We start from the raw sequence: 21,718 nt of genomic DNA, 5'->3' as shown, positions 1-21,718 counted from the left end.
ATATAAATATATATATAGACACACAGCCCTCAGACTCCAAGGGTCCTACGACAGAAACCATGCTTGGAAAGTCGTCTTTAAAGGCAATCACAGCTCCTAAGAGAAGTTGGCCCTCTTTACACCATGTTGAACTCATCTTCTGCGAGGGTCTGCAGATAGAAACAGGTTAATCTTTCTCTTAACATAGGAACAAAACACTGTGCCAGCTACGAAAACGCAAAACTCTTTTAAGTATATACCTTAGCCCCTCACCCAACCTTTATTCCCGTTAACGAGCATCTCAGTTAAAAGAGCAACGTTTTTGTTTTGGTTTGTGTCTCAAAAACCCCAGAAGACAGGTCTTTTAAAATATGGGGACACACCTCCAGCCCAGGGTGAAAGGATGGGAACACGCTATTCTAACAAGAGTTAGTTTAGTTTTTAACTCCCATTGACTGTCCTGGATTAAAGGATTCCTGTGGGCGTCCTTCCATTTCACAACCGCTCCATTATCTGTCCTTTGAGCAATAGCTGAAGGAAGCTCCGTTTCTGATGGATCCATTCATGGAAACCTTTGGATTCCCTCGCTCCATCCTGTCTCGGCTGAAGATTGTGTCCTGATCACTGTCAAACTCAGACTCAGACACCATCAAGCTGGAGTTGTGTTCTGTGCTTCGGTGCTTAATACCTAGGGAGAAGCAGACAGGTGCATCTTGGGGGGAAGGGCATTTTCCCTCTCAGCTGCCCATCATTCTGGTCCCATGCACGGAGTCATGCGCTCTGCACATGCGAAACGATCACTCACAACGCAGCAGGCGGTTGGGGTTTCCTAGTGAGTATTAACAGGGGCTTTGGAATCACTGCTGAGCTTGAGCCCAAGCTTTGTCACTCACCAGCTGTGTGACCCTGGGCAAGGTACCTAACCTCTCTGGGCTTTCAGTCTCCTCATCTATTAAATTAGGAGATAACAAGGCATCTATTCCATGGGTTTATGGTGAGGGTTAAGTGAACTCGTGCATGTAAAGCTCCTGCCAGCATTTACCACTTAGTAAGCACTCAATAAATGAAAACCATTATGATTTTACCACTTGTTCCCATCAAATATTTTTAGTAGAATATTTGATTGCTGGGAGTTAAAATAAGAGAAGGGACAGGTACGTGACCCCTGTTCTCAAAGAATTTATAGTGTCTAGCTAAGGATGTAAGACAAAGACGAGATGAGGGTTCATGACAGGCAAGAAAGTTTTAAAAATAAATTTTACATGAATCAAGAAGAGACAAGTGCGCACTTAGAAGCTTCAGGGATCGTTCACACAGGATGGGATTTGAAGAGAGTGAAGGGTTTGGACAGGAGGACAGTGGAGGAGCACAGAGTATGCGGAGACATCCAGAAATATTTGCAGAAAGCAGTCTGGAGCAAATGATTCACGTAGGAAATGCAAAAAAAAGAAACACAAAAAGAGGCTGGGATCTCATAGAAAAGCACATGAATCCAAGGCAAGCCATGAAGCTTGGATTTTGTCCTACTAGCAAAGGAGTGACACGATTAAAATGTTGTTTTAAGATATTACTAAAACCCAGTGGCAGGACAGAAGGAAGAGAGAGGAATAGCTGGAGAGCCAGCCACACACACGGAGCAGCGCAGCATGGAGGAAGGGAGCCCAGGCTCTAGAGCAGACGGCCTGTCCCGCCTGCCTTTGGCGCCTACTAGCTCTGTTACTTGGGCAAGTTGCTAAACTTTTCTGTGCCTCAGTTTCCCTTTCTGTAAAATGGGGATAATCATAGAGCTGTTGGCAGGATTGGAATTCAGTGGTAAAGTGCATAGAATTGTACCTCCTACATATTAAACATTAAGTACCTGCTAACTATTACTGTTGCTACTATTAGTCCACAGGTGAGATCACAAGGGTCTGAACTAGGGTGGTGGTGAGAACGATGAGGAAAGAGGGCAAGAGATTAGGCAGGATGGAGTGGCCGGAGTGGGGACAAGGCATCCTGGACCAAGCACCGGTGTCTGAGGTTTGGAGCCTGGTAATGAGGAACACAGCGGGGCTGTGAGTAGAAACAGGACTGCCAGAAGGAGGAGTGTATTTTAGGAGGCAGGTGGGTGAGACAATGCGCCCAAAAGCACTTTGAGCTCTTAGGTACAAAGTCTCTTTATGACACCTCCGATATTAGTTATGTAATACAGATGGTGAGCACCTGATAAATGCACGCTATTATGTGGATTTCCTGAGACGCTTCCCCTGCCAAAGGCCCGAACCACGTTCTCCATAAACGCTCAGTCATTCTGGCCTCTATGTTCCTACAGGGCATCATCCGGCTTCTGTAGGACTCTGACTCTGGTGTAATTATCCTCCTCTGGGCTCTGAGTGCCCCAAGGCGGGCCCTATGCTTCATTCTCCTCCCCATCTCCAGGGCCTAACTCAGGGTCTGTGCAGATACATGACATTTACATGGGTAAATGTACCTGGGTAAAAGTACATGACAGATACATGGGTAGATACATGACATTTGCCGTGGACAACGTTCTGCATCTCACAACTTCGAAAGTGATTACAGCCCTCTGTAAGAGTCAATTTCGTCATCAATCCAGAATTATGACAAGCCCACAGAATCAGTGCTCAGCAGCCGCAGGGGGCCAGAGAAGGTTCTTTTAGTCTCCAAGGGTTAATAAGTGAGAACCAGAGCGTTAACTGAGGTGGTCAAGAGGTAGTTCTCAGCATGGGGATCAATTCATGCCGTGAACAAAGTCAATTGTTTGTAAAAGCTTTTGTGTCCATCTATACACATGGCTGATTAGCTAATGCAGACACTGAAAAATGTTTGGTCTTGAAGTCCAAGTGTTATTTTGGGGCATTCTGTGTGTGGCAGACCTAAAAGGAACAGCATTCAGAGATGAGCCAGGGTGAAACAGCATCACAGGCCCCACCCTCCAACCATGAGTAGAGAAAAGCCAGGCACTGGGGACACCTGTTTGAAAAGCAGTCTTATTCCTGGGGTCATTTGGTTCTACCCATAATAGGCATTTCCTATCCCCCACCCATTCATGCCTCAAAGCACTTTGCCAAGATTTCATTACGTGTATAATACAACTATCGCCTCCCAGGTAGCATATCCCCGGGATTGAAGTAGGTTGATTTTCTTCACAGAATCCCAGTCTCGCTCTTCCTCCCCGGTTAAAGCGCCCACTCCGGCCTGCTGTTCTCCCTTCACCTACGGTGACACTCAGACACCTGGATCAAATAATGGAAAGGCACCAGGAAATCATCTGGGAGGCTGCCTTACCATATTTGGGCCTCAGCTCCATTCTTTCCTGGTCATCCATGTTATCCAGGATTGTGTACTTTGTTTTTTTCCTTATTTTAGTCCTTTTTCGTCTGAAAAGAACAAAGAAAAGGTCAACCCAGATTCTCAGAAATGGTAACTAGGATCCAGGATTTCAAACACATGGAGGACACCAAAGGAAATGTTTTGCCTTTAGAATTTATTACATTCTATTAATTGGCATCTTTTATTAAGGACATGCATACACGGCCAGATCTGAGTTTGGTGAGTCTGAGGTACATCGTGCATCTTGAAGAAACACATGTCAGAGTAAGAAGGGCCATACTGCTATCACCCTCCTAACTGCAGGCTCTCACCCAGTCCTCAGGCTGAGGTGCCAGGGACCTTTCCAGAAACTCTCAATACCTGTGTGTTGGCCTAGCAAGCTTTTCTCCATGAGTCATTCCTTCCTCATAAAAACCTGGATATAGCAAGTTTTCCCCTGAACCTATACTATCCTGAGATGTCCAAAGATGCAGGAATGAAAAGATGATGTAACTGGCAGTCAGAAAAAAAAAAAACCAACAGAAATGATAATAAATTCCCCCAAAGGAATAAGCAATAACTCAGTCAACACATAAAAACAACTGGGCTGATCCTATGGAGCTCATCCTATGCTTCAGGGGATAATTTGAAAATACACATCAACACTATGGTTAAGATATGTAGAGAACAAACAAAGGCAGTTTTCTGATAGCTTGGTGATTAACAGCATGGGCCTCTAACCCTGGGTTTACTATCGGGGTGACTTTGACATCATTTTTTGTTACCTCTGTGATTCCATGTTCCCACCTGTAAAATGGGAGTAAGAATAGTCCCTTTCTCATATGGTTGATGGGAGGTCTAAATAAGATAATACACAGAAAGCACTTAGAACCATTCATCACAATGGCAAACACTTAATAAACGTTCACAGTCAATCACTCTCGTCATCATCGTGCTCATCTACTTGATACAAATGTCACAAAGCTGCAGAATTCTTAAAGCCAAGCACAGCAGGGTGACCATCATCCCAGATGGTTCTGGGAAAACTTAATGGGGTGGAGGCCTCTAAGTGCCTGTGCTCTCTTTCACCAGTCCTACCTTTGGGAAAATAACCACAAATAAAACTAAAAAAACTGATAAGTGATCTCTGAAAAATAACTATTATTTTGGTATAACCATTATTTCTTTTTATCACGTCTTCTTTGGAGAGCATTTATAGAGTTCCATATAGGAAAGCGGACCCAATGCTGTCTTCTAAGGACTTGAGTAATCACTGTTCCTACAAATCTCCTTATAGAGGGTCAAGCATGGGGTTATGGAAGGTTCGGACAATTAGGCAGCTCTGGGGCTTCTCAGCGGTCAGCTCCATGGGAAAAAAGAAGGAAAAATCTAAAGCAAAACCTCTCTTTGGTGATAGTATTCAGTTCGCTTAAAGTTTTGCATTTATGAAATAGAATTCAGGTAGATTAGACTGTTGCTTCACATACGTAAAATAATATAAATCTAGCATTTAGATCAGTCTACTTCTACAACGCCTTTCTCTACCGAGGGTGGATTAGTCAGGCCACTTAGGTACTATTCTAGTGAACATAATGCGAGACTGATAGAAAAGAGCATTAGATTTGATACAGAAGCACTGACTCTTCTAGAAAATATGAGAGCTGCAATGAAAAAAAGCTGTCTCTAGTATTATTCTATTTAACCAGGCACATAAGCTTCGTGGGGGAGGATGCATTATAAAGTACTTTTAAAGTCAAGTTTCTCTTCATAAAATGAGTGACTCAAACAGTTTAGCAGCTTCACAAACCCGAGCAAAAGCCGCTAGAACTGTCATATCACCTTCAATGTTGCGTCTTTATTTCAAAGACATAAGTAAGCGTGCCAGGTACCTCTTGCAGCAGCAGATACAAAGCCAAGTTAAACCCCCTGTTAGCACGACAAGAGTTAGAGCCAATGTTGTCACATAGAACACACTCCACTCTGAAAAACAAGAAAACCAGAGTGGACATGTTACATACCATTTGCAAAACAGCTTTATTTCAATGACTCACAATGAATATTTCTGAGTCCTCACAAGCAAAGCCATCTGTGGTGCTGCTACCACCTCGCCAGGCTGGTCGAGAGCCTAAGCAAGGTGAAACACAAATAAATCAAGAACAACTTAAAACCACCCCACTTTCATCCAGCTGGTTCAGGGACCTCATGGAGCACATATTTCACACTGACCTGAGAACAGAATAATCAGAAAAAAATAAATTCATCAGTTAAAAAGTAAGGCCTCTTAAACACCCATGAAAGTCACATCAAAATATTCATTCCATTGGCTTCCCTGGTGGCGCAGTGGTTGAGAGTCTGCCTGCTGGTGCAGGGGACATGGGTTCGTGCCCCGGTCCGGGAAGATCCCACATGCTGCGGAGTGGCTGGGCCTGTGAGCCATGGCCGCTGAGCCTGTGCGTCCGGAGCCTGTGCTCCACAACGGGAGAGGCCACAGCAGTGAGAGGCCCACATACCGCAAAACAAACAAACAAACAAACAAACAAAAAATATATTCATTCCAGAATCACAGAACCTCAAAACTAGTTCTGGCCTGGTTTGAATAAAGCAAATAAAGTGTATGGTCACCTATGACATGAAGATGCTTTTCACAGAGCCAGACAGCCACTCAGAAGCTACCTGATCTTCACTTCCCCCACATCTTGTGGAAATCCAGGGTAAAAAGTTCTGCACCAGCAACTCAGGAAGAGAGAAACCAATGGAACAAAAACAAAAGGTTTACCTCTATTAGATGTTATATATGCTCCTTGGAATAACAATCCAAGGGCTGGCTATTTTCAAATATTTATGTAGTAGAGAGTGGGAACATAATTTGGCAGTCAGCTCATCCTAATTTTTTGGCCAATTATGTCCATCTACATCCCCAAGAAAACAAAATTACTCTTAGGAATAGACTGGCATTGAAATACAGTTCCCTCCTCAGAAGAGACTTAAGGGCACCAGCTTGGCCAGCTGAGGTGGTAGTTCCAATTTTTGGTGCCTCCTTGGGCAGACAGCCTGGAAGAATGGGCCAATTTTCTTGTTCATCTGATTCCAGCCAGGTCCACACCAGGGACCACTTCACCAGAAGGTCACACTCAGCTCAAGTCAAGGCAGGTGCAATGTGGAAATGGGGACCATGTAGCCCAAAGCAGCCTTCTCAGCAACGCCAGCGATGGTTAGCCAAATCTGCTCTGCCAAGGTGAATCTCCTCATCGGGAAGTTTTACGAAAAGCCTTAAACACACCCCCAAGGTGAACTGTGGGAGGATCTTAACCCATCACCACGTGAGCTCGTTCGCTTGGCTTCGGGTGAGAAAAGGGTTGAGTTTACAGCTGCAAAGCTAGGCAGATCTTTCTGACAGTTCAGAATGATTTGTCTGAAGGCTCCTCACCCAAAGCCACCACACCAGGACTCACCACAGTTGCTTTCCCCATCCTGAATATAACGCTGGATCAGGTTCTCCATCCACAACTGAGAGCAAATGCAGCGCTTTGTGATGGGGTCACAGTGACCATGGCCAGAACACTTCAGGAGGCACCCTGCAAGGAGGCGAGTGGGACAGAGGTCACCATGGAGAAAAGGGGCTCCCTGGCTTCAGCTGTGTCTTTTCATAGCATAGACCCTGAACAGAGGCATCTCGTTGAATCAAGAGACTCTTACGCTATGAACAGGGGTCCCAGGGAAAGTCTCTCGAATCGACAATCTCATCTGGAAGCAAATGGCAGAAATATGCCAACACCTGAACTGTGAAACAAAAGCCTTAATCATGTAGCAGAAACGTAGCACCCTTTGGCTTAAGAAAGAGAAATTCTAAGAATTTATCCAGTGAAAATGACTGGGGATGTGCACAAAAACTTATCTACATTGCAGCATTATTTAAAATCAACCTGACGGTCTGTGAGTAGAGGATTGGTTGTATAAGTTGTGGAACATATCTAGGATGGAGTACTGTGAGGTCATGAATATGTTATTGAGGGATGAATTTTAAAAGATTTGAGAAAATGGTCATAATATGATTTGAAGTTAAATACCAGATTAAAAAATTATATATCAAATTATCCTGATTGTATTAACGTGTTTCTAGAGACGGGGGAACTGGAAGGAAAAACATCAAAATATTAACAAAAGTTATCTTTGGATGGTGGGAATTCTAGACTCTAGAATCTAAAGGATTATTCTAATTTTTTTTGCCTTCTTGGGTATTCTAAATTTCCTACAATAAATAAATACTACTTTTGTAGCTAGAAAAAAAGGAGTTCTTAAAAAAATTAATTTACTCCATATTACAAAGAAAGTCAATTGTGGATAGGTATACATCTGAAACAAATTAAATTTTACTCCCCAAATGGTATCACAGTCCCCAGTGTTTATTGAAATGACCTGGGATAAAGACCACATTTCCATCCACACATATGAATGAGTTTGGTGCCAGGAAGAGGCGTCAGGCAAGCCACTAAGAAAAGAGGTACCACTGGAAGGCACTTAAAAGCTATCTTAGGGCTTCCCTGGTGGCGCAGTGGTTGAGAGTCCGCCTGCTGATGCAGGGGACACGGGCTCGTGCCCCGGTCCGGGAAGATCCCACATGCCGTGGAGCGGCTGGGCCCGTGAGCCATGGTCGCTGAGCCTGCGCGTCCGGAGCCTGTGCTCCGCAACGGGAGAGGCCACGGCAGTGAGAGGCCCACATACCGCCAAAAAAAAAAAAAAAAAAAAAAAAAAAAAATCTATCTTAAATTTCCAAGAGTCTACATAACACCATGTTCACAACCTAAGGCACGAGATGTCCCAGGTCAATAAATTATATAAACATGGCTTTTCCAACCTATAACACGTATCTGTCTTTTAATACTGTTCTGACCATCTAAGTATGAAATCTCTGACCATGACCAGTATGAAAGAGTATGGTTTTAAAAACAGACCATAACTGTTGTTGGTCTCCAGTTTCCCTCAAAGACAAAGCATGGTTGGCAAATGTATGTTGCAGGAAACCAGCTGGAGACATAAATGCAAAACAAATCTCTGGATGCTAAAGCAAAGATGTCCACATGTCCTCTTTCTGTGCCAGTAAAACATAGCCACGATCAGCAAATCTGATTCTTTTAGAATATTCCCGTAGGGGTTGACATGGAGAAATTGGAAAGATAATGAAATATTGAAGTTCATTCCTATTTAAGTCAAAAAAGACTATGAGGGCTTTCCTGGTGGTGCAGTGGTTGAGAGTCCGCCTACCGATGCAGTGAGAGGCCCGCGTACTGCCAAAAAAACCCACAAAAAACGAAAAACAGACTATGAGACCTGGCTACTGTCCCACCATATAGGAACCAAATCATATTTCACCTTCTCCGAAAAATCTTTTCCTTTAACCTGGGTAATTATGTTTCTATAAGACTCCCATTGCATTTAATTGGATGGGATGTCTAGTCCAGTGGAATCCAATTCTGAATATACAACAATTAGGTATTACATTACTTGAACTTTAAAACTAAAAATAAAAAAGAATATTTCTGATGGGGACATACCTGCTGTGTCAATCCTCAAGACTTTGAAAAGCAAGAAATCAGCCTTTTCCTTTGAGAGCCGCCTGTGCAGATTTCGGGCCACTTCCGCAGCTTTGAGGACCTTGAAAGGTGGCCCAGTCTGTACATAAAACACAATCACGGTGCTGCAGAGGAGACAGAGAGAGAGGCGAGCCACACGGTTATGCAGTGACCAATGTGACATATCCACTCCAGCCATCTGACCTGTGGTGCTGAGAAGACGGCCACAACTCTGCCACTTGGCAAGGACATAGGGGTGTATTCTGAGGGTCAAGGGATTGATTGGTTTCTATTCACAAATAAAGGCTCTTTGGTCCCAGAGTTCAGCTGATGATAGATAGACCTTTGGATAAAAGGAGCAATGTATGTGTGTGTGCAAACAGACATAACCACATACAGAATGAGAACTTTCAGACACATCTTCATTTTTACCTTTTTGTTGAGATATAATACACTTACAATAAAAAGTCACCTTTTTTTTTTTTTTTTGGTGGTGCTGTGCAGCTTGCAGGATCTCAGTTCCCAGACCAGTGATTGAACCTGGGGCCAAGGCAGTGAAAGCCCAGAATCCTAACCACTAGGCCACCAGGGAACTCGCAAAAGTCACCCTTCTGAAGTGTACAATTCAGTGGCCTTTGGCATATTCACAAAGTTGTGCAACCAACACCACCATCTAATTCCAGAACATGGGCTTCCCTGGTGGCGCAGTGGTTGAGAATCTGCCTGCCAATGCAGGGGACACGGGTTCGAGCCCTGGTCTGGGAGGATCCCACATGTCGCGGAGCAACTAGGCCCATGAGCCACAACTACTGAGCCTGCGCGTCTGGAGCCTGTGCTCCGCAACAAGAGAGGCCGCGATAGTGAAGAGACCCGCGCACCGCGATGAAGAGTGGCCCCCACTTGCAGCAACTAGAGAAAGCCCTAGCACTGAAACAAAGACCCAACACAGGCAAAAATAAGTATAAAATTAAATAAATAATTCCAGAACGTTTCCATCATCACAGAAACTCCACACCCATTAAGAGCCGCTCCCACGCCGCCCCTCAGCTCCTGCCAAACACTAATCTACTTTTCTGTCTCTGTAGGTTTAATTATTCTGGGCTTTTGATATAAATGGAATACATATGAGGCATTTCACGTCTGGCTTCTTTCATTTAGCATAATGTTTTCAAAGCTCATCCAGGTTGCAGCATATATCAGCATTTCCCCCTCCTTTGAATTGCCAATATTATTCCATTGTATGAATATATCTATTCATATATATATATATATATATATATATATGATATATATATATCATATATATATATATATATCATATATCTATATCTATATCTATATCTATATATATCATATATATATATATATAGATATAGATATATGAATATATCTATATCTATTCATTTTATTTATCCACTCATCAGTCGATGACATTTGGATTGTATCTACTTTTGGGCTATATGAATAACGCCGCTGTGAATGTTCACGTGCCAGATTTCTTTTTTTTTTTTTTAACATCTTTATTGGAGTATAATTGCTTTACAATGGTGTGTTAGTTTCTGCTGTATCACAAAGTGAATCAGCTATACATATACATATATCCCCATATCTCCTCCCTCTTGAGTCTCCCATGTGCCAGATCTTGTATGGACATATGTTTATCATTTCTCTTGGGTATATACCCAGGAGCAGAATTACTGGGTCGTATGGTAGCTCTACATTTAGCACTTTGAGGAACTGACAAACTGTTTTCCGCAGTGGCTACACCATTTACATTCCCACCAGCTACGTATGAGTGTTCCAATTTTTCCATATACTTGCCAACATTTGTTATGGTCTGTCTTCTGGATTACAGCCATCCTGGTGGGTGTGAAGTGGTATCTCAATGTGATTTTGATTTGCATTTCCCTAATAGCTAGTGATGCTGAGCATCTTTTCACGTGCTTATTGGCATTTGTATATTTTCTTTGGAGAGATTTTATTCAAACCTGTATTAGTTTCCAAATGTTGCCATAAAAATGTACCACAAACTGGGTGGCTTAACACAACAGAAATTTATTCTCCCACAGTGTTAGAGGCTAGAATTCCAAAATCAAGGTGTTGGTAGGACCATCCTCTCTGAAGGCTCTAGGGGAGAATATACTCCATGCCTTCTCTTAGCTTCTGCTGTTGCTGGCAATCCTTGGCGTTCTGTGGCTTGTAGACACATCACTCCAATCTCTACCTCCAGTATCACATGGCAGGTTCTCTGTGTGTCTGTCTCTGTGTCTCTTTTCTTATAAGGACACAGTCATGTTGGATTAAGGGTCCACCCTACTCCAGTATGACCTCATCTTAACTAATTCCTTTTCATTTATAATCCTTTTCATTTCTATAAGGTTGGTAGTGATATCCCTTTTCATTCCAGATTTCAGCAGTTTGAGTCTTCTCTCTTTTTCTTGGTCATTCTAGCTAAAGCTTTATCGATTTTGTTGATCTTTCAAAGAAACAACTTTTGGGGCTTCCCTGGTGGTGCAGTGGTTGAGAATCTGCCTGCCAGTGCAGGGGACACAAGTTCGAGCCCTGGTCTGGGAAGATCCCACGTGCCGCGGAGCAACTGGGCCCGTGAGCCACAACTACTGAGCCTGCGCATCTGGAGCCTGTGCTCCGCAACGGAAGAGGCCCATGCACCGCGATGAAGAGTGGCCCCCGCTTGCCACAACTAGAGAAAGCCCTCGCACAGAAACGAAGACCCAACACAGCCAAAAATAAATAAATAAATTTATAAAAAAAAAAAAAAAAAGAAACAACTTTTGGTTTAATTGATTTTCAGATGTGTTTGGTTCAGTGTTTGATATAAGAAAGGGAAATGTATGATCTATTTTTGAAAGAGTTCCGTAAAAAAATAACGAGCATTTTAAATTTATTATTTTTCTAAGTAAATTTCAGTTATCTGTAAAGCAAACCTAAACAGAATAGCTGACAATAACTGGCAGATGGATTTACTATGAATAGTAGGTTTTTATTCCCATATTCTGTCTCTCTCTCTCTCTCTCTCTCCCCATCCCACTTCCCTGTTCATAAGTTGGATAAGAGTTTTTTAAAAACTCAATTAAAATTGTAAATCTTATAAGAAATCAAGGAAGAGGTTGAAGCTTATAGACCCTCAGAAGACAGCAATGGTAACCCATAATCCTCTCACACTGAGAGAAGTCTCAGCCCCTAAACACGGGGCAGGGATGAAGCCTGGCTGTGAGGCATCCCCCGTGCGTGCCCCAGACCATGCGCATGCCCTCCGATGATACCAGAACTAAAACCCAGCTCCCTCTGACGTTCCCTATGCCTTCATTCAGAACATTCTCAATCAACAAACATTTACCGAGACTTGTGGGAAGGACCTATAATGATGTTGTCCTTACTGCTTCCCTTTGAGGAAAAAAAAAGAATATGAATGGGATAAACATGCGTGCAAAGACACAGAACGAGAGGAAATGACGCGCTCCAGGCTGGACGGTGCAGTTCTTACCTGAGATCCGAGAGGGCCTGAATCTTCTGAACCTTGATGTCTGAGTCCAGCACATGCAGCAGCACCGCCAGCTGCCTCACAAGGGTGTCCTTCTGCTGTTCCGTCAGCTGCCCAACGCCAACCTGCAGGATCAGCTCCACCAGGCCGCTCTTCTTCGGGTCTGGGGAAATGAGAAGACATGGGCTTTCCACCTGGAAACCCCAGGCTTGATAATAGGAGGAGCAAGGCCTGTGTAATAGTTAAAGAGCTTTAAATGACCCCTGTGTAATTTCTACGCTTAGGTTCTAGGGCTCAGGTCAATTCTTCCAAGTACCACGGGGGCCACTATCCGAGAGTACTTCTTCCTTCTTTTATATCAGCTTGCTGTCTATTCATTTTTCTCCAGATGATAAGGAGGTGTGACTAATCTGCCTCTGGGCTCATGTGAAATTCTGGGACCTCACACACCTCCTCGGGCCTGGTAAGAGAACTATGTCTCCGAGCGCTGCGGGCCCGGCCCAGTTTATGCCGGGGGTCGGTGTGGCCACCTTGCTGGAGCTGCCCTCTCCGCGCTCCCAGGAATGAAGACCTCATGTCCACCTCACATTAGGTCTTTGTCTTCTGGCAGGAAAACCAAAGTGACCAGGGAGTCCTGCTGCCGGACCCAATTCTCCCTAATGAGTTAGGAGGCTGGATCTGTTTGGGGATAGATAACCACAGGCAGAGGAAACCTCCAAGTGGACCCAGCTTCCCACACCAGGTTCCACTGTCATCTGCAAGGAGCCCCAAAGGCTGACCTCTCCCCGCAGCCTCCGCTCACGGACCAGCCCCACAAACCCAGGCCCGGAAGCCTGTGAGCGCACCTGGCCGCACTTCCACGGTGGCAGTGTCCATGTCCGAGGCGCCCTGACTGTCAGAGACTCGCAGGTGGAAAGTGTAGACCCCCTCCACCAGGTTGGTGAGCTGCAGGGCCGTGCTGTGGTCAGAGCCATCCATGACATCCTGAGAAATAACCCAGTTCATGATTCAATAGTCAGCTCCCAACCTGGGCCTCTGTTGATCCCAAACCTCGGGGGCCCGTCTTTGTCACACATGCATGATTCTAAGGGGCAGGGTGAACAGGAAGCAAGGTGGTGGGTTAGTGAAGGTCCGGGTAATCCTCAGCGTCTCTCCCACTTTTAAAGCACCAGGAGGCACAATCCTTAGACAGGACTTTGTGGGCTGAGCTGCTTCCCAAGGGCTCTCTAGGAATTACCAAATTCCACCCTACAGAGGGGGAAACCACCGAAATTAGGGCAGAGACCTGGAGGGTGAAGCACTCTTTGAAGAGCCTTCTGGGTCTTATTTTTAAAGATAGTTTTACAATGCTCTCATCTCGGGTTTCCTCATGGTGTATCAGGTTCACCTTCTCAAATGACCCAAGAGCCTGAGTAGCAACATCTCTGCTCAAAGAATTCGAGAAGACTCTCCCAGACCCTCTCTCTGAACTTGCTAACAGAAGAGGGTGGTAACAAGGGCTCTGATCAGAGAGCTGTTATAATTACACTTAGAGGCTAACCCACCATCTGGCTGAACAGTATTCATTCCAGAGTTACTTTAGAAATTATAAAGCATTTTCAGTTCTTTCCCTGGGACCACTCCTTCAGTACATCTCCAAGAGTAAATGTGCATCTCTCAAGTCCTTAGCAACAGGAGGAATGAAGATTTACCTAAATTTACAGCCTAAGAGGCAGAGTGATCTAATGGGGAAAAAGGCCTGCCAGGAGCTAAAAACCTAAGTCTATCTGGTTTGACTAAGGATGAGTTAGTTGACCTTGGCCAAGTCTCTTTCCATCCCTGCATCTCATTCTCTGTACTTAGGAAATGGGAATAGCAATCCTCGATCTATTGACCTATCTGGTACAATGTTGAGGAAAAGGAAAGAATCCATTTGGACCAAAATAGGAACAATGGGGAAGCTAAGGAGCAAAATGAGTCCCATGAGAAGACATGGTTTCAAAGTCCCTCCAGGCTATGGTTTCTGACCCTACGCAAGGTCCGGGCAAGGAAAAAGTCGGAAGGGACTTCAGATTTGTTTAAACTGAACAGCAGCCTGCTGCCTCCAGCCCTCAGAAGAAACCTAGAAGCATAAACACCTTAGTGGGGACCATGGAAAGGGAGATGAGGTCATAACAGAGACACTGCTATGGAGTTAACTGTGTTCCCCCATCTGCTGAAGCCCTAATCCCCCAGTGTGGCTCTATTTGAGATAAGGTCTATTAAGAGCCCTCTCTCTCCCCCTCCCCTCCCCTCTCTCCTCTCTCTCTCCTGCCACCCCCAACCCCCGCCCCACCCCTGTGAGGACAAAGCAAGAAGGCAGCTGTCTGAGAACCAGGAAGAGAGCTCTCATCTGGAACCAAACTGGCTAGCACCTTGATCTTGGACTTCGCAGCCTCCAGAACTGGAAGAGCACAAATATCTGTTGTTTAAGTCACCCCGTCTATGCTATTTTGTTATGCAGCCCTAGCAAACTAATACAGACGTAATGATTAGTGGTCCAGGGGCAATTCTCTTCAAGTACTCACTCCAGCTGCTGGACTCTGGCCGTCCCGGATCCACAGATAGGACACAATTCCTTGGTCATCAGTAGACCTTGAACCATCCAAAGTAATGGAGTTATTGGGAAGCACAAGAACATGTCTGCCACCAGCCTGGGCTCTGGGAGGACTATTATTTTCTAAGTCAAATATAGCAAAAATGAAAGCAAAGAAATTGATTTAAAACACTTGTGATAGAAGTGTATCACAAACTATCCTGACTATTCCATATTGCAGATATGTAGATTTAAAATATCCAAAAAGCATCATTTCCTGCCCCAAATACCCATTAGATAACATACAGACTTTCTTTTTTTTTTTTTTTTTTTTTTGCGGTATGCGGGCCTCTCACTGTGTGGCCTCTCCCGTTGCGGAGCACAGGCTCCGGACGCACAGGCTCAGCGGCCACGGCTCACGGGCCCAGCCGCTCCACCGCATGTGGGATCTTCCCGGACCGGGGCACGAACCCGTGTCCCCTGCATCGGCAGGCAGACTCTCAACCACTGCGCCACCAGAGAAGCCCCCATACAGACTTTCTTAAAGTTCTTTTTGCACTTAGCTAGTTGTAATTTGGCAGCCTATATGCTGGACAGTTTTCTATTATCATTACAGTTTTTTCTCTTTTTAAAAAAGAGAAATCATGATCTTACTTAATGTTTGGGGTCTGGAAAATGAAAATATTTTGGTTTAAAATATGCTATGGATTATTTTGTGCTGGTCCACACTATCTGGCCACAGAAATATTTTTGTTTCTAACAGTACCAAATCTTGCTTGTCTAAGTAAATTGAAGAGGGAGGATTCAGGGCAGTGGGGAGAATCTGGCATTGAGGAGGCTTAATTCCATTGTCCATACAGGGAAAGGCTAGAAAGAATAGAAATAGACTGGCAGTAAATTGAGTAAGCCCAAAAATCCTTCTATAAAAAACAATATCTAGACCCTATCGAGCTTCAAAACTGGAACTTAAGACAACCACCCCCTTTTATGCACATGTCCCCATACTTTCTCTACTATTATATATGGCTGAAAACTTCCATAATAAAACGTTTGAAAAAAACTCAAATCTATGTCACTTTGCTGATAAAATTGTTTTATCCTTTCCCAACTGCCCAGCAAATAAAGTCCAAATTCCTCAGCATGACACTTGACACATACGATACCTCAAGGCTGAGCTTCTGCCTTTGTCTCAGCCACCCTCCCCAATGAACTGACACTCTTGCTGGTCCATAATACTGGTGAATGGATTTTACCATCCAGCCATGCTCTTTTACACCTCTGATCTTCAATACATCATAATCATTTATTCATTCACTGAAGTAACCAACATCTTTGATTGGCCATGAGTCTAGCACTGTGCCACGTGGAAGAGAGAGAAATATCTGAAACAAAGGTCTTCAACCAGCTCATGGTCAAATGGAAAAGAAGAAAGAGACAAGTACATAAAGCAGGATGTCATAGATTGGACCACACATTTCATATTAAGAAACAACATGGAGTTTGAAACCATCTTAGATTTCCAAGGAAGAGGGAAAGCAAAGCATCATGGGGTCGCTAGGACATGGGGCTTTAGGTGCCAGTAGTCACAGAAGGAGAATGAAGCTATTAGGACACACACTCCACAAACAAAAGGAAATGCTGTGCATCTGGACGGAAGAAGAGTGACCTTTGCTTGGCCAAGCAGAGTTCAGTATCTGCTATAGCTAATAAGCAAACACTAACGTTTCCAGATAACCATGGCCTGGCTTAGGGTCTGTGAGACTGAAAAGCAGAAGGGGCCCAACCTCCTCCACTGGCAGATCCACCTGCCCTCTGCCTTGACTCACCCTTCCTCACGGTCACGCTGAGGGTGGTCGTGCTGCTTAGTCCCTGCTGGTCTTTCACCGCTAAACGGAAGTGGTAGGTACCCACCTGAAGACCGCTTACTGTGGCTATAGCTTTGTCGACGTTTTCCATCTCCACTGCGCTGGGGCCTCTGTGAAACAGGACAGTCATTAACAAAAGGCAGGGGGCATGGGATTCTGACGACAGCAGGTATGTTGCTTGTGTCCTTATAAATGCTTCTTTTCACAGCAATAATATATACCATCTAGAGAATTCTAAGATAATTTTGTCTTCATTTAGATTCTCTAGTTCTGTGTAAGAGTCACAAGTTAAAGCCTATTTCAGACAGAGGCTGCTGGATTCCTGGGAAGAGGATTTTGGAGTCTTCTGTTTTTTTAAATTGAACTGTCAGTGAAATGATCAGAATGGAACCTTATAAACTATTCCTGTTTCTCCTTTGAATAAAATAAGCTGAAATCCTCAGTTATCTTTCGAGAGAGTGTGGAGGAGGAGAGAGCAAGCCAGGTAATTGATCTCCTGGCTCAAGAGGAATTATTCAATACAGTGGAGTCGTGAAGATCGTGGGCTTTGTAGTCAGGAAGACCCACGATTGAGCCTCAGCTCTTGCTCTTACTATCTGGGCGACCAGAGACCCTGTGACTGACTCATCTCTGCAAGCCTCAGTTTCTTCATCTTTAAAATGGGAATAATATTATCATTTACCTCTTAAGAAATGACCTAGGATTCCATGAGATTAAGCATGTACAGCACAGAAAATGCTGGAGGATAAAGGAATCCCCTTGAACTCTGCACTTCTGTTGTCTATAGTCACTGCACGTGGTTTGAGTGAGTGCAGACTGGGGGGCCTCGTGAGGACCCCACCCAGGTTCCCCTGCACCACTTCTGTCATGAAGCTCACCTCACACCAAGACTGCCCTGTCCACCTGCCCCAGCTCCACCTCTCTCCACTGTCAAGGAATGTCCATCTTGTCCATCCACACCTGATACAGAATCCAATCAATAGTTCCCTGGCCACTTCTAGAAATGTGCTTAAATACTGACTCCTCAACACTCTCAAGCTGAGTGTTTAGTGTAGACTCTCCAGAGCAGGGGAAATATTAGCTCTCATCCAGGGAGTGAACCCAGCACTCAATGATGAGATGGGCTGACTACCTGACATGCTCCCAGTGGTAGAAAACAATGCCATGGTCATCACTGCTTCTGCTCCCATCCAGGGTGGTGCTTTCCACCGGGAAGACCAGCTCCTGATCCGGGCCGGCGACAGCCTTCGGAGGCCTGTTGTCTTCTAGAATTATAGAAACGGTGTGAAGAAATATTATCTCTTTGCATTAAGTCTGCCATCCCCTGATTTCTTTATTTGAGCAAATTACTCATATTCAGCTCAGGCAGCTACTAGAGCATGCCCTGTCCTTTGGGAATCCTGGGGTGAAACACTGCAGTCTCCTAGCTGACCCAGGAGTTAAACATTCTAAGTTTGAGATGGGGGTTACAGGCAGCAAGAAATACTGTTCCCTAATATGTACGTCTTTGGTTTCTTTAAAATACCTTAAAAGTCATGGAGTGGAACTGTAGTTAATTCCCCAATGTCTGGCCACAAGCCATCTGAGTATCAAGCCACACATAACTACCAGCCTCTTCAAGAATGCCCTAGAGCTTTGCAGCAGAGTGGGGCATGGCATCAGAGCCCAAAGTGACTCTGGAGATAGCTCTCATTTTGTCCTTCATGCCATGGTTTGGAGACACAGCCAGGACATAATTCAGAACCACAAAAGCAAATTGCCTTGATATTAAGATTCAGCTCTGCAGCCCTGATTTCTTGATAGTTCAAAGATTTAGAGAATTTGTACCAAATTTGGCTGGTCTGAAGCCCAGAAGCCCAGATGTCATTTCTGTTTTAATCTCTGGGGCTAAATCCCTTTCCCATCTCACCTACCAGGCTGGACAATCACAGTGACCACAGCTGTGGATTGCTGCCTTGAAGAATCTGTTACCATCAGCTGAAATGTATAATCTCCTTCCTTCATTGCAGACAAATGAAGGTACGGTGTCTCTACTCCCTAAGTAACAGCAAATACAAAAATGAAAAAGAAAAAATAATATTAAAGAAGCACAAGTAATTAGCATGACATAATGAAAAATTAGTGTTTTTACTAAATGTGGAGATCCTGCTTTAAAAAAAAATGTGCATGTCCCAGGAAAATGGGAGCTAAAGTCCATTGTATATCCTCAGATGCTATTGAAAGAATATAAATTAATATGGCCTTTTTGGAAGCCAATCTGGCAGCATCCATTCAAATGTTAAAAGAACATGCTCTTCAACCCAGCATTTCTACTGAGTATCTACACTAGAGAAACGCCCACGTGTGTAATTATGGAGACTCGCCCATAGGTGCTGACTGAGGCATTGCCTATGACACCAAAAAAAAAAAATGGAAACAATCTAAACAATCATCAACAGTGAAATGGCCAAACCCACCACAATACACTGTGGGATGCTAGTTGAAAAAAAAGAAGTTTAAAAGAATAAAGTAGATTTATAAAGAATAAAGTAGAAAGATGTCAAAGACATATTACGAAGCAAAAAAAGAAAGCTGTGAAACAATGGATACAGCATGATAGATATTTGCTACATGCACATATACATGTATGCAAACACATAGAGGAGATTTGGTATGCACACACATTAAACTCATAAAAGTAATTATCTTGAGTAAAGGGACTTGGAAGAGGTCAAGGTGTATTTTCACTTTATCAGAATTTGAGTTTGTTTGGGTTTTTTTGTTTTTTTGTTTTTTGTGGGGTTTTTTTGTGGTACGCGGGCCTCTCACTGCCGTGGCCTCTCCCCTTGCAGAGCACAGGCTCTGGACGCGCAGGCCCAGCAGCCATGGCTCACGGGCCCAGCCGCTCCGCGGTACATGGGATCCTCCAGGACCGGGGCACGAACCCACGTCCCCTGCATCGGCAGGCGGACTCTCAACCACTGTGCCACCAGGGAGGCCCTGTTTGTTTTTAACCACAGGAAGTAATTAATGTATTACTTTTATAATCAAAAATAAATTTTGTGGGCTTCCTTGGTGGCGCAATGGTTAAGAATCCGCCTGCCAATGCAGGGGACACGGGTTTGAGCCCTGGTCTGGGAAGATCCCACATGCCACGGAGCAACTAAGCCCGTGAGCCACAACTACTGAGCCTGTGCTCTAGAGCCCGCAAGCTACAACTACTGAGCCCACGTACCACAACTACTGAAGCCCGCGTGCCTAGAGCCGGTGCTCTGCAACAAGAGAAGCCACCGCAATGAGAAGCCCGTGCACCGCAACGAAGAGTAGCCCCCGCTCGCCGCAACTAGAGAAAGCCCGCGTGCAGCAACAAAGACCCAGTGCAGCCAAAAATAAATTTAATAATAATAAAATATATATATATATATATATATATATTTTTTTTTTGGCGGTACGTGGGCCTCTCACTGTCGCAGCCTCTTCCCTTGCGGAGCACAGGCTCCGGATGCGCAGGCTCAGCGGCCATGGCTCACGGGCCCAGCCACTCCGTGGCATGTGGGATCTTCCCGGACCGGGGCACAAACCCGTGCCCCTGCATTGGCAGGCGGACTCTCAACCACTGCGCCACCAGGGAAGCCCTAAATAAATAAATTTTGTTATTTTTCTCCATTTATTGTTATCTTTTGAATTGAATTTTTTGCATGTATTTCTTTTTTTTTTTTTGTGGTACGCAGGCCTCTCACTCTTGTGGCCTCTCCCGTTGTGGATCACAGGCTCCAGATGTGTAGGCTCAGTGGCCATGGCACACGGGCCCAGCCACTCCACGGCATGTGGCATCTTCCCGGACCAGGGCACGAACCTGTGTCCCCTGCATCAGCTGGCGGACTCTCAACCACTGTGCCACCAAGGAAGCCCTGCATGTATTTCTTTTCTAAAAATGTTTACTGAAGTATAGCTGATTTAAAATGTTTCAGGTGTAGAGCAAAGTGATTAAGTTATATATATGTGTATATATATATATATATTCTTTTTCAGATTCTTTTCCATTATAGGTTATTACAAGATATTGAATATAGTTCCCTGTGCTATACAGTAAGTCCTTGCTGTAAATATAAATTTTTTAAATGCTAGGACAACAAAACTTCAATAAGGCATTTTTTCAATTGAGTATATAGTAGCTAGCTACTTATTGCCTACAGGTTAATACCCTTTCATTTTGTTGCTGCTGTGTTGTTGGTAATATTTCCAGTTATTGCCTATGTTTGAAGTTCATGGCATCCTGAAAAGGATTTTTAACTTTAAGTCCTATTATAATTTATTTATTTTCACAGATCACAAGATTGTCTAAAGATAAATGTATCTGTTTTATTCATTTATTTATTTATTTATTTTTGGCTGCGTTGGGTCTTCGTTGCTGCGCGCAGGCTTTCTCTAGTTGTGGTGAGTGGGGGCTACTCTTTGTTGCCGTGCACAGGTTTCTCATTGCGGTGGCTTCTCTTGTTGTGGAGCAGGGGCTCTAGGCGCACAGGCTTCAGTTGTTGTGGCTCGCGGGCTCCAGAGCGCAGGCTCAGTAGTTGTGGCTCATGGGCTTAGTTGCTCCGCGGCATGTGGGATCTTCCCGGACCAGGGCTCGAACCCGTGTCCCCTGCATTGGCAGGCAGATTCTTAACCACTGTGTCACCTGGGAAATCCCTGTGTGTGTGTTTTAGAGTTTTAGTGGAAAAATGGGAAAAAAATGGATAGAAAATCAAGTGTGTTATCACAAGGGGAACTTCTGAAATTTGAAATGCATTATTTTAAGAACTTAAAAAAAGGGCTTTTCCCTACTATGACTCAGTAGAGCAAAGTACTTTTTTTCTGAAGAGCTCTATAAAGTATAATTTCCTAGTAATATGTGCCTCAAAATTAATATGGTTACATGAATGCTTATGCACACAATAAAAAGGAATCTTGTGGCAAA

General features: G+C 44.2%; 1 protein-coding gene across 3 annotated transcripts in view; it reads right to left on the bottom strand.

The window, feature by feature from the left end:
• Nucleotides 1–488: 488 nt before the first annotated feature.
• KIAA0319 (KIAA0319 ortholog) overlaps nucleotides 489–21,718 on the bottom strand; it is a 47,513-nt gene continuing 26,283 nt past the window's right edge. For 2 of the 3 annotated variants that reach the window (XM_065884628.1, XM_065884629.1), the window contains 11 exons: nucleotides 18,696–18,819; nucleotides 17,915–18,047; nucleotides 16,744–16,892; nucleotides 14,910–15,061; nucleotides 13,209–13,347; nucleotides 12,367–12,526; nucleotides 8,844–8,986; nucleotides 6,744–6,866; nucleotides 5,181–5,271; nucleotides 3,268–3,359; nucleotides 489–667 (listed from right to left, as the gene is read on the bottom strand). In XM_065884628.1, the coding sequence (XP_065740700.1) occupies nucleotides 489–667; nucleotides 3,268–3,359; nucleotides 5,181–5,271; nucleotides 6,744–6,866; nucleotides 8,844–8,986; nucleotides 12,367–12,526; nucleotides 13,209–13,347; nucleotides 14,910–15,061; nucleotides 16,744–16,892; nucleotides 17,915–18,047; nucleotides 18,696–18,819 (1,485 nt within the window). Of the gene's footprint in view, nucleotides 668–3,267; nucleotides 3,360–5,180; nucleotides 5,272–6,743; nucleotides 6,867–8,843; nucleotides 8,987–12,366; nucleotides 12,527–13,208; nucleotides 13,348–14,909; nucleotides 15,062–16,743; nucleotides 16,893–17,914; nucleotides 18,048–18,695; nucleotides 18,820–21,718 lie in introns of those variants that run through there. The other variant, XM_065884630.1, reaches the window with a different exon arrangement.

The sequence above is a fragment of the Phocoena phocoena genome, chromosome 10 (genome assembly GCF_963924675.1).
Source record: "Phocoena phocoena chromosome 10, mPhoPho1.1, whole genome shotgun sequence".
Lineage (NCBI taxonomy): Eukaryota > Metazoa > Chordata > Mammalia > Artiodactyla > Phocoenidae > Phocoena > Phocoena phocoena.
This window is presented reverse-complemented; position numbering and strand designations above follow the sequence as displayed.